This window comes from Pteropus medius, unplaced genomic scaffold (genome assembly GCF_902729225.1).
Source record: "Pteropus medius unplaced genomic scaffold, Ma_sr-lr_union100, whole genome shotgun sequence".
In the NCBI taxonomy this organism is placed as follows: domain Eukaryota; kingdom Metazoa; phylum Chordata; class Mammalia; order Chiroptera; family Pteropodidae; genus Pteropus; species Pteropus medius.
In genome coordinates this window covers 443,959-456,860 of record NW_024347855.1, presented here as the reverse complement: position 1 = coordinate 456,860, position 12,902 = coordinate 443,959, and the positions used below count along the sequence as shown (strand labels likewise).

At 50.9% G+C, this 12,902-nt stretch overlaps 1 protein-coding gene across 2 annotated transcripts in view; it reads left to right on the top strand.

Moving 5' to 3' along the window:
* TMEM255B (transmembrane protein 255B) overlaps positions 1 to 11,862 on the top strand; it is a 35,378-nt gene extending 23,516 nt beyond the window's left edge. The window contains exons 6-9 of one of the 2 annotated variants that reach the window (XM_039878808.1): positions 2,284 to 2,369; positions 3,975 to 4,134; positions 7,685 to 7,828; positions 11,695 to 11,862. In XM_039878808.1, the coding sequence (XP_039734742.1) occupies positions 2,284 to 2,369; positions 3,975 to 4,134; positions 7,685 to 7,828; positions 11,695 to 11,862 (558 nt within the window). The remainder of the gene's footprint in view (positions 1 to 2,283; positions 2,370 to 3,974; positions 4,135 to 7,684; positions 7,829 to 11,694) is intronic. The other variant, XM_039878810.1, reaches the window with a different exon arrangement.
* The last annotated feature ends 1,040 nt before the right edge of the window (positions 11,863 to 12,902 follow it).

The following is a 12,902-nucleotide window of genomic DNA, read 5'->3' as shown; positions in this document are numbered from 1 at the left end:
CACAGGCTGTAGTTAATGCTCTGCACAATTGTTGGGGGTGCTCCATAAACCATGGGGGAAGAGGAGGGCATTCTGCATGCTGAAGCATAGTGCACTGAGCGGCTGACCTGAAGCTCCCTGCCGCCCCTCTCCAAGGGAGGTGACACATTTCTTCTCTAAAGGCTGGTCTCAGCATTCACAGCCCTTCTCCTGGCCAGAGGGAGCCCTGGGCCCTTGTCCTATTCAGAGGGAGTCATGGGCTCTCCAGGCTCTCCGTATGCACCCGCTGCCCCTCTGCAGGCCCTCGTGCTGTCTTTCCTTCCTTCCTGCTCTCTCTGCTGTGTTCAGTCCACTTCAAGGTTGACTATTTCCCTCGGCTCTTAGGATCACAGAGAAGCATGGCTCCCATCCTGACTGCTTTTGTCAGGCCTGAGGACAAGGTTATGTGCAGGGCTGCCCCAGCTCCATTCTTCCACCAGGGGTTCTCAACCTCACTGTCCATCACAATCATCCTAGGAGCTTGAGCAGATTCCAATGCCGGGTCCCACCCTAGGGAAAGGGTTCAGCGAGATGGGGATTCATAAGTTCCCCAAAGATTCTGGAGCTGAAGCTGCCCACACAACTCAAACCAGCTGTCAGCAACTTTCTCTGTAAAGGGTCAGTAATACTTTAGGATTTACAGGCCGGGTAGTCTCTGTCTCAGCTACTCAGCTCTGTCTCTCCAGTGCCAGAGCAGCCACGGGCAATGTGTAAATGGATGCATGGCCATGTAGAGCTTGGCTGCAGGCCCCTAGTGGCTGACCCTGCTCTAAGCCACCATCCCCTGCTGTTGCTCTCCATACTTCCCAGAGTGGACACCTCCTGGTAGGGGACACCTAGGTTTAGGGTCAGGGTTAGGATTAGGTTTTTCGAACTCCGGCTCCCCATCCTGTGGCTCTGACCTTCCCACGAGCTGGTTGCTGGGCTCAGAGCCATGCGTTGCCCTTCTCCTTCCTGCCCCCTGCCCCGTGCCTGCCCTTGACTTTTGTCTCACCGGTCCTCACCTGTGATGCTTCCCAGCTGCAGTCCCCTTCTGGGTATAAGTCATGCTGGGGCTATTTTCATGATTCCCACTGGCCTGTTTCTGGTCACTGTCCTTTTTGACTGTTTCCCACACCATTTCCAAACTAATCTTCCCACTACCCTTCTCAAGCACTCCAGAGTGCCCTGTTACCAATTCGGGTGATTTCCAGAGGTTAACCACAGAACTTTGAAAGAAAGGCCACCTGCCCAATGGGCTTACTTGAGACACAACTGAAGAGGGGACAGGTTCCCTAAGGCTTCCTGACCCAGTGGAGCCCCAGAGAGGCTCTGAGGACCTCTCGGGTCTGGCGTGCTCTGGGCTCTGCCTCTTGGAACCACCCTCGGCTGCTGCACAGAGTTTGGAGAACCTGCTCGAATCCCTGTCTGTCACTCAGTGTACAATCCTCCCTCAAAAGCTCCTTCTCTTCCCCAGATGTCACTGCCCTCCTTCTGAAATTGGGGTAGTTTCTGCCCTGCTTACCTCCCAAATGTGGGTGAGACTGCTCATGCCCCTGCATCAAATTAGTGCTGAGGGAAGGAGGAAATCACATGTTTTTGCCCCAATCTTGCTTCTTTAACGTCAAATGTCCTCCAAACATTTGCAGCCCAAGGGGAGGCCTCTGTGTGGTTTAGGCAGGGGTCAGCTTGGTTAGATCAGGCTGCTGGGAGCTGTACTCTCTGTGGCAGGAAGAGTCTTACCTGGAGGGGCCCACCAGGAGGAGGTTCTACCTATTCCTACCTGGAAGGATCCCCATCTGGAGGGGTCCCACTTGGAGGAGACCTTAACTATCCCTGCCTAGAGGAGTCCCTGACTACCATCACCTAGGGGAGTCCTACCTGAAAGAATCCCTACCTGAAGAAGCCTTTACCTATTCCCTGGAGGGGTTCCTGCTGGAGGAGTCCCCACCTAGAGGCATCTCTGCTTGGAGGCAAGATGCTCAGAACCCTGTCTGTCTCCTTGTCCCACAGCGCTGTCTGCCTGGGCTCCCTGGCATGGCTGAGCCTGTCCCTCTAATTCCTCCTGTAGGGCAGGGCCCTGCCAATTCCCAGACCTGTTTTACCTGGAATGGGGGGAGGGAGGGGAAGGTCAGGAAATGGAGCTCAGGATGGGGAACTGCCCCACTGACTGGGGCACAGCAGCTGGGGCTTGGCTGTCAGGGAGGCCTGTCCGCTCCGGGGGTGAGAGTGAGTGGGCACGTGGGGTCAGGTCTCTGAAACCTGACAAGGTCTTTCTGCTTGCAGGTCACCTGTCACTTCCTGAACAGCAAGTGCCAGCTGAAGGTGAAGAGCAACACCTGCTACTGCTGTGACCTGTACAACTGCCAGAGGTGAGTCTGGCAGGGAGTGGGGTGGGGAGGATGCCCCAGTGATGGTCAGGACCCCCACTGCTCCTGGATGTGACCATTGGGAGCTCCCCCTTCTGTCCCTCTTTCCTCCTTCCTTCTCTGCTCTTCCCTGTCTTGGACACTGAATCTACCTCATCTCCTTTAGCTCTCATTTACGTGAGGAAAGGGTGTCAGCTCCATTTCACAGATGAGAAACTGAGGCTCAGTGATGTAGCGAGGTGTGGGGAGGAGAAGCATTCTAAGAGCCCCACGATTACATCTCTAGCAGTGAGCTGTGCCTCTGGACTGTGAACTTCAGCAGCATTTCTCAGTTTTTCTTCTCAACCCTTAGCTGATGGGACAGTTGGCTAAGTGGGGCTGGCGTTGGGTATTTCCCTTGATAATACCGCAGCAGGGTAGGCTCTGGTTAACCAGCTTCGCTTGAGGACAGGCCTTGTGAAGAAGAAAGAACACGCTGGTTATTTCAGAATGGTTCCTTTCCCTCCCTCTGCTGGAAGCCTGAGGGCATTTTTCTCTGATATTTACTGTGAGAACCTGGTTGAGCTCCTGGAGGTGAATCTCATGATATTATGCCCCCGATGACTGGGTCCCCTGCCGGTGTTAATGCTCAGACTTGTCCACAGCAGTCCATTCATTACAGGTCAGTTTTCTACCCTGGCCCTGGTTCCGTGGTGGTGTCCGCTGGCTCTGGGAAGCTGGGCTTCCTGTATCCGCCTGTGTGTATCTCCACTCCAGTCTGGGAGACAGTGGTTTGTCCTGTGACCGCCCCTCTGATGATTCCAGAAGAGTTGATGTTTCAGTCTGTTCAGCTTTTTACTTGTTGTTACAGCTGAGTATGAGCTCTGAGCCCCTCGCTCGTGGAATGGAACACTCGCCCTATCGTCTTTTACATTTCGTATCAATATCTTGAACACCTACATTAAAGCCAAAAAGAAGTTTAATGTTTGCTTCTTGGGGACCCCTTCCCTGAATTGTTGAAAAACCCAGAGGTTTAAGCTGCATCCTCTTCCTCAGGAAGAGGGTTCCATCCTATTTCTAAGACACAATGGAGGAGCAGCACGTGTGTGGATCATGGTGGCTGCCACCAGCAGATTCTTGTGACCCAGGCTGCTGGTACATGGCCACGAAGCTGTGGTCCAGGGCCCTGCACAGACCACTTCATGTTGTGAGGGCCAGGATGAACCCCTTCTGCCAGGGTGGCTGGGTTGGGAGAACTCAGCTGTTAGCCTTTGCGCCCCACTTGCTCTGAGGGTGACTCAGTTGGGGTCCCATTGCCCTTTGCAGAGCCTATGTTTGGGGAGTGGGCATAGTGATGGTGCTGTCCTCCCTGCTCAGAGGCTGGGTTCTTTCCTTACAAGGACACCCAGGCTCCCTGCTGCCATGGCCTTGGGGTACAGCAGGGTGACGCCTCTCCCTAGCATTACCAATAGGACCCTCAGGGCCTTCATGAGCTAAGAGCCAGAGCTCGTCGGGATTTGGTTTACCTGGTCCCAGTATCCTGTCCTCCCAGCCCTGCTTTGTCACATGCGTGGCAAGATCGCCTCCTCGAAGGCGTGGGTGACGCTGTTGTCCTCTCCCCATGTGCAGCACCGAGTACTCTCCCACATACTACGAGTTCGTGGGCGTGAGCGGCTGCAAGGACGTGCTCCACCTCTACCGGCTGCTCTGGGCCTCGACCGTGCTGAATGCCCTGGGCCTGTTCCTGGGCATCGTCACAGCAGCTGTCCTGGGGGCTTTCAAGGACATGGTGAGTAGTGCCGCCCAGGAGCGGGGCAGCCACAGCATTCCAGACAGACCAGGCTTTGGGGCCCACGTTCTCTGAGGCAGGCATTATCCTCTCTCACCAATGGGGAAACTGAGGCTCATGAAAACCACCAGCCATACTTATAATGTTAGCAAGTCTTCACTGGTTTTTTCTGGAAGCAGATCCTGTTCAAACACTTTAATCTCCTCTGCCCTCTCAGGCTTGTGTTACATGATCCCATTTAGGAAACGGAAGTTCAGCTACAGAGAGAGAACCGGAACTCGATGCTCTGATGTGTCTGTCTCCAACTTTTCTCACCCCAGTTGCCGTTGAATCACTGGAGCCTCTGATTTGGTAGATGTGGTGGTGGGGTGGCCAGAGTCCGCATTTTCCCAGAGTCGATTCTAATGTGAGGACTCTGGAGAACGGGTGCTTTAGAGTTTGGGCCTCAAGCGTCAGCCGCTCCAGGAAGGAACAGTGACTGCAGGGGCCGTGCTGTGAAGGCTGCTCTAGCTAAGTCCCTCCCGCAGGGCTGTGCCCTCAACACAGTTCTCTTCCCACGGGAAAACGCCTCATGAATGGAGCCGGCCAGGCAGAACCCTCTTCTCCCACCCTCTCCCTGTGGAACCTCTTAGTTTTAAACTAAATATTCTCACATAGTGCACGAATGGCACCTTCTGTAACAAGTCTTTTTCATTCATAGAGGTGCCACAGGCAAAGGAGAAACCCGACAGTGTCACCAGTCAGACACCAAGGCGTGCACATAACAGCTCATAGACAGAAAGCCACCCACTGTTGCCTGATTTTAACTCTAAGGCCAGTGAGAGCACACATGCAGACAGGTCCTCCACAGGCCAAACCAAAACCTGCCTCCACATGTAAATCTCTTCCTGAATGATCTCTTGCTACTCGGCTATTCTGAAGACTTTAGTCATTGTCTATTTTTAATAGCTTAGCCTGGAGCCCTTCTGAGATTGGTGATTTTCTTGAAGTTTTCATTTCCCTAGATAAAACCCGAAATACCATGAGAGATCCTGGTATTCCCTAGGAACCAAACCCTTCTCCTGGCTGCCACCCTGGAGGATGCAGACAACTTCCCCCAGCTCTGGCCTTGGTCGCAAGAAGTCTTTGAACTCATACAAGACAAAAGTCGCCGGTCACCATGCCTTCAGCAAAGGCTCCAATAGGTGTAGCATCTCTCCCAGGTCAGGGTACCTGGGGTCTATAGAGTCCCACAGGGAACCTTCCGTGAAAACCCTCAGTACAGGGGCTTTTCCTGCTATAGCTAGTTCAAAGTTTTCTCTCTTGGCAGGTTTTCTAGGAGAAGAGAGAGGTTAGACTGGAGATTGGATGCCCAATGTGTCTGGTTAGAGTTCCATCTTCCCTTCAAGCCTGGGTGAAGGTTGTTGGGACAGCGGTCAGGCCGGTGGGCTTTCCAGAAGGGGCTTTTGTATTCATTAGAGTTTATAATAAAATTGCGGGGGAGTTCTGTCGGAACGTAGTGCTGCCCAGAAGGGCCGCTAGTCACACGAGACCATAGACTTGTGTCTAAACTCTGTTCTGGACAATTTTCTTTCTCAAGCCCCAAGCTCTAGGGTGTTGTAAGAAGCAAGAATGGTAATCTCTTAACATTTTACACCTGCCTAGTAGATACTCTTATAAGTTTAACGAATTTTATACTTTAACAATTATTTTAAGGAACGAAGGCCCTTCATGACCAGCTAAAAGCTGTGTGTGCCCTCTCAGCATGTGAGGGCTTCATATGTAGGTCACCAGATCCTTGTCACGATGTGGGTGCCAGAGAGGCATTTCGTATGCCCAGTAGGCGGGGCATGAGGAGTCTCTGGGGTCTGCAGAGGGTCTCCTGAGGCTGATGCCTCGTTAATGTGGTAACACTTACATACACAGACATTTCAATTCAGCCTGGTGAGGAAGAGTCTGCACTGAGCCTCAGGTACATAGAGAAATGCAGGTGGACAGTCCTGTTGTCCCAGCTGGGGTCTCTTCTTGGTCCCTCACATGGCCAAGCTCAGGGGTAAGAGTGATCAGGGCGAGACTGAGCAGATGCGAGAAGTGAGGGCCAGGCTTCCTAGCGCCCCCTGCAGACAAAGAGACCATCAGTTCTCCAGAGTGAAGCCGGCCACGCCACAATATTTAGCTCCCTTATGGGAGACCCCACTCCCAGTTCTGCCTGGTGCACGCAGTAGGCGCTCAACAGTGTTTGTTCATGGATATGGCATCAAGGCAGCTGGGAGTGTGGGCCTCGCCCTGAGTTTTCCATTCTTTCTGTCTCCCTTGTTTCGTGCTGCCCTATTCACTCCTCCAAGTTTAACTCTCGAAACAATGAAATTCAGTGGTGTGCAGCGAATTTGTGCCGAATTCCCGCTAGAAGAGCACATAGTGCTGGGCCTGGCAGGGATAAAAATAACAATTATTATTTAATCCGTTCTCTTTCCAGGGGAATGCCTGCATACCCGGGGGATTAGTGGAGGTGGTGTTTGAGCGAGGGAAGGTGGCCCCGGGTCGGGTAAGGCAGGAGGTGAGAGGTGGGTTAGCAAAGCGACTGCTCCTGCTCTGACCCCCAACGTCCCTCCTTGGCTGTTGGGTGGTCAGCAGGAAGTGGCAGCTCTGGGTGAGTCTCCGCTCCCACCGCCATCTCCTCTCGGCTCGCCTCCTTCCCGGCTGGTTAGCATCGCTCTGGAGCTCTGAGGCCTGGTTCTAGGTTCCAGACTTCCTTTGTCTCCCCACCACCACTCCTCAGGACCTTCAGTGGGTGGTGATGAGTTTTCAGATAAGCCACCTCTGCTGTCTCGGCCTCTCCCTGTCAGTGCCTGCCCCAGGGGTGTCAGGTGTGGCCCAGATTCTGTCTTCTTAGGGAGGGATGCACCTCTGGTCTGGGAACCCCTTGAGCACCCCATGTGAACGACTGGCTTCCCTCTGGGGTGGGGTTCATTGTAGGCCTGTCCTCTCTAGGGAAGGGGTGGGTGGCTATGAATCAGGGCCTACGTCCTGTTCTCTTTTTGAGAACTACAGCCTCTGAGTGAGCTAACAAAGCACGAACTCTAGGAGTTTGGAATGCTTTGGTGTTATTTGCATTTCTCCAGAAATCCGTGGGCTGTGGTCACCATGGGTGGTACATGTGGGAACCAAGCCAGCTCTGAGAATGTCGGTGAAGTCAACTTCCCTGCTGTAGCTGAAGCTTCACTGAAAGGTGCCTGTAACGCTACATGTACCTGGAGAGAAAGGATCAGTGGTTTTCTTGCTTTTTCAAAAAGCACCAAAGAGAGCCTGAGCTTAACCAGTCATCTTGATGGGTCCCTGGGACAAACAAACAGAAAAATAAAAAGCAAAAATAAGCCTGCTTTTAGGCGTTTAGTTCCAGTCCTGGAGATATTGATCTGAGGACTGCATCTTCCCCTGGCAGGCTCAATAGGAGGACAGATCTCACCTAATTGGATGGCTTGAGTACAGGACTCCCTAGAAGGGTGGCTTGAGGCTGAGGGTGCCCAGTCTTTGGGAAGGCCAGCTGATATGTCTCCAATCTCTGTGGCAGGTCCCTCTGTCCCAGCTGGCCTACAGACCATCTGCTCCACCTCAGATCCTCTACAACCCTGCCCAGCAGATCCTGGCCTACACGGGCTTCTGCCCAGCACCTGCGACCCTCCCTACCTGCTCGTCCTACCCTCTGCCTCTCCAGGTAGGCCCAGCATCGCCTGCCTGAAGCCAGTCACACGAGACAGCGCTGATTGGAGGAGCCTTGAAAGGAGGCTTAGGTTGAAGGAAGACAGGGTGGGCCGAGGGCTTCCTTTCTTCTGATTCAGGAAATGTGGTGGTGGAGCCAGCGTGGACTGGAAAGGGGGTTGGGGCCCACCTGAGGGGAGGCATGGTGGGTAACTCTGCACACTGCCCCCTCACATGGATGGACATTAGACAGCCCTGTTTGGCATTTTGGGTGTCCTTTGCTTTGCATGGTCTTGGCAACTCAGCTATTGGTGTCCTTTGGGCCTCAAGTCTTTTCTAATCCATGACCCAGTCTCGACAAAAGTGTGCTGCAAAATTCTGGCCAGAGCAACTGGAAACATACCACCTTGTGCCTGGGTCCTGTCAATATAACAAAGTTATGTAGGTGGGGCCATGTGAATTTGCCAATATCCAACCACACTTTACTCACAAAAGTGGCGACTTCATAGATTCACCCTAATATAATGCCATTGGCCTTGAGGGATGCTGAGGGAAGAGTGACATTTGGTGGTGGCGAAAACTTATTTGCAGAGCAGCATCTGCTTTGTCCTTTCATTTCCATTTGTGGTTTCAGCTTTTCCTTCTTTATATGCTAGGAGGCTTATGTCCATGCTGTAGTTGAACTAGACCCTGATAATTTGTCACCTTATGGACTCCAGATCGTGACACCACTGACACCGGGACCAGGTAGCTCTGTGGGGGAGGCCGCTGTGTGCACTCTAGGATGTTAAGCAGCATCCCTGGCCTCCACCCACCAGCTGCCAGTACATCCCCTGTTTTTATAAACAAAAAATGTATCTGGATGTTGCCTAGTGTCCTCAGGGGCAGAGGTGAGAACCACTGGCCCAGACAACTTATCCAGGCTTCCGTTATGGGGCGGGGCAGCCAGATAAACTTAGCATGCGTTCTTTTGCTCATGTTGATGAGAATACCAACCATCAACAAGTTCTAGGAAGTTTACAGTATTAAAATATGTGAGGAATTATGTTTCTGTGCTTGGGCGGGAGGTGCTGTGGATGAATGGGGTGGGGTTGGGAGATTCAGGTCCTCATCATTTGTTATGAAGTCATATGTTAATTGAAGGGACCAGCATTAGATGAATGGTCCTTGCAGGCAAGCAGCAGTCGGGGCTTTCGATAAGTCTGGAGCCTGAGTTTGGGGTGCTGGTTGAGTGTCCTGCTCTTGCAGGTAGGATGTGTTCCTTCAGGAGATGTGCTATTTGTGGGAGTGCGGGATGTGGGCGGATGGTCACCATCCATAAAACAGTGCTGGTGAGTGAATCTGCTTTATTTCAGCATTGTATTCTGTCCTCATCTACCTCAAGGGTCTCTGGCTCTTCAAAAACAGCAGATGTCCTCTCTTTACCTTCCCGAGGGAGGCCTGGGCTCTCTTCTCAATGGCCTAATCAGCTTTTATTGCCAGCACATGTAAGAGCATAATTTCATATTCATCAATAATCAGATTTCGAGGGGAAGACAAATCAACGAGGCTTCACCTGTTCCCTTAAGAGAAAAACAACGGAATCGATGCTTCTGTTTCTGCTGACCAACAGAGAAAGAAAGGGAATACTTTAAGTGTTCTGTTGAAGCCATCAGCAGCAAAAAATTTACTCCCACATAATAGCAAGGCTTGAGACAGGCTATTGGGGCCTGTTTTGAGCAGCTGGCCAAAAAAAAAATCTTAAAGGGAACCTACTTTCCTTGCTCCCAGCAGTTGTCTGGTCAGGAAAATCAGGGAATGGCGTGGCATCAATGAATTTTTATGAAAAAGGACACAACCAGAAATTTAGCTCACATCCTGTAACTACGAGATTTCTTGTTCACTCTCTTGGTGGGGGCGCCTGTGCGGGCAGAGCTTGTTCCTGGTGAGGCCCTGTCTGCCACGGTAATGCACTCTGTAGTCTCTGGTATTTTACTCCTTAGTTCATGGCAGTTTAATCTGTGGTTCCTGGTGGTTCACTCTGTGGTTCATGGTTGTTTACTCCGTGGTTCCTGGTGGTTTACTCTGTGGTTCCTAATTAAAATTTACTCTGTGGTTCCTGTTAGTTTACTCTGTGTTCTTGGTGGTTTTACTCTGTAGTTTCTGGTCGTTTACTCTGTGTTCTTGGTGGTTCACTCTGTAATTCCTGGTGGTTCACTCTGTGGTTCGTGGTGGTTCACTCTGTAGTCTGGAGTGGTTTATGCTGTGGTTCTCTCAGGTGTTCATTTCCAGTGAAGAACTGAGCAGACACATGGATGGTAGGATCTAGGAGCTCCCAGCAGATAAGAGAGAATGTTCTCTAGAGGTTTGCTTTGTCTCTGTGGTCAGAAGAGTGTGAGTTTGAGAGAAAGAAAAAAATGAAAGTGGGCAGGGGCTTTGGGCTGTCAGATCCTGAAAGCCTGGCTGTCACCCCTGAGCAGGGTGACGTTCTTGGCTTCAGCTACAGCTCATGAGGATATTTTCTTTGGAGAATTCTGAGGTCCCAGGGCTCCTGGGACTCCTCAGTGGGGAAGTCTCCAGGAAGAGTTACAGCAGACAGGCTGGCTTGTCAGGGCCTTGGACGCCTGTCAGGCAGAGAGCAAAGGAACCATACAGCACTACCGGTAGATCAGAGCCCTTAAACACTCACCCTGTGTTATTTCATAAAAGGGATTGTTTGCTTTATTTAGCCAAATGTGGGTTTTAAGTAAGTGTTTTCAACCCTTAGAACTTAAGAAAAAATATTAAGAGGTTTGTTGGTAGGTGGAACAAACTGGAAATTTTATTGATTTAACATCTGTACCATGCCCCAACATTTTTCTCAGAATCACTTTTACTTGAGTCTGTGTATTAGTCAGAGTTCTCCAGAGAAACAGAACCAATAGGATGGATGTGCATATATAGACATAGACATGAATATATATATATATGTATGTGTATGTATATGTATATGTATGTATATATATGTATATGTATGCACGTATATGTATATACATATACATATACATATACATCATATACATATACATACATATACAGAGAGAGAGAGAGAGAGAGAGAGAGAGAGAGAGAGAGAGAAAGACAGACACCGAAACTTATAGGGCAGGATGGTAGGCTGGAGACCTAAGAAAGAATGGATCTTGCAGTTTTGAGTCCAAAGGCAGTCTGCTGGCAGAATTCCCTTTTCCTGAGAACCTCAGTCTTTCTCTTAAGGCCTTCAACTGAATGGAGGAGGCCCACCAACATTATGGAGGATGATCGGCTTGACTAAAAGTCTGCTGATGTCACTGTTAATCACATCTACAAAATACCTTCACAGCAATATCCAGACTGACATTTGACTAAACATCTGGGCACCGAGGCCTGGCCAAACTAACCCGTAAAATTAACGATAACACTACATTGAAAATGCTAAGTTCTTGTTTTTTTGTTTTTTTGTTTTTTCCTTAAAGTATGAAGTATTGGGTGAACCCGGGAGCTCTCAAATGATCTGGGCAGCCTTCTCCTTGGATACATTTGCACTTCTGTGTGTCCTGGTGTCAGTCTGGTAAAAGGCCAGCAGGTGCTCGGGGCTGGGAAGTCTGAGGAATTCCACAGATGGGAGTTTCCACAGGTGGCTGCAGAAGCAGAGTTTATGCAAAGGAAGCCCCAGCTAGGCAGGATGGGCTTGCTCTCCAGCCTCCCTAAGTATGTGCTCTGATCAGCGAGCCTTCTCACTAGGAGGGCCTTGGTTAAGTGGGTGATTCTGGGTCTGGGAAGGAGCCTGAGCCCCAGGAGTGCCCTTGGAGGGGCGCTCTGCATGGACTGCATGTGTGACCAGCCCTCTCCGCTGACTGAGGAAGCCTTTTCTGTTCAATTTTGCAGCCATCCAGCAGCTTCCCAGCCTCGTCCTCCACTGACCTTTCTCTGTCCGAGGATGCGCAGCCTCCGTCCCAGTCCAGCTCTGGCTCTGGGCTTCCGCCCAACGCCCCTCCTCTCTATGTCCCGGCCCCTTTTCTTCCAGGGGAAAAGCCTCCCCCCTACGCACCGTGACGCAAAGGGAGTAGATTAAAAAAAATATATATATATTTTGATTTGTTAAAAAATGAAGCAGCCTCTACAAAGCCTACTTCTATGGCCAATCTCCTAGAGACATCAGGAGAATGTTCCAGATATTCGTGCCCTCCTTCCCTTCCTGGGTACATCTGAGGCAAGGAGAGGCCAGCACCAGTGGCGAGGACTGAGCCCCAGGTGACCAAGGCCCAGGTGGCACCTCTGCTTGGCTGCCTCATTCAGCATGTAATCCAGACACCCTATAGAGCTAAAACTTCTAACTGGAGCTGCCTGGCTCTGGTATTCTGTCATCACTTACAAAAGAACAAGTTTCATTTCCTCCTAATTAGTTAGTTGTTATTATTATTATTTTGCAAAGGGAATATGGCCGGTGGTATCCATGTGTAAGGATAATTTTTAAAAGAAACGTGTTGAATGTTTATAGATTTATTTGTGTCCCCAAGAAGGGGCAGAGTCTCCACCCTCAGTGCTGTGTTCTCCTGGCATTTATTTGCTCGGAATGAAAAGACGCTTTGGCTCAAATATAAAATGCTGTTTCTGAGGCCTGAGAGTTGACTGCGGCCTGTGTGTGTTGTCTTTTCTAAATCCGCCATCACACCTGAAGAGGGGTTTGCTACCCGAGGTTGCGTGTTTCCTATTTAAGGCGTCTGGGTTTCCAACTGTCATCCTTCATGGAGTTATCTGGGGGCTGCCCGGTCTGCTCCGTGAGGCACCTGTATGGTTACCCCTAAGAGTCAACCTGTGTTCTAAGTGACCATGGGAGAGGGCAGTTTCTGAGGCCCTTCCGCCGGAACCTGGGGTGCAGAACAACAACTATTGACCGATGTGCGCCCGCCTGCTGCCGGACACGCCTGAGGCAGTAGGTGAGCACAGACCTTGTAAATGATCAAATCCGGGTTGACTGACAGACCAGAGTCCCTAAATGACAGTCTTGAATCAATGGGGAGAAGAGATAAGGGAGGGAGAGAGAGAGAAGGAAAGAGGGAAACGAGTGAATACACAGTCTCCTGCTCCCCCTG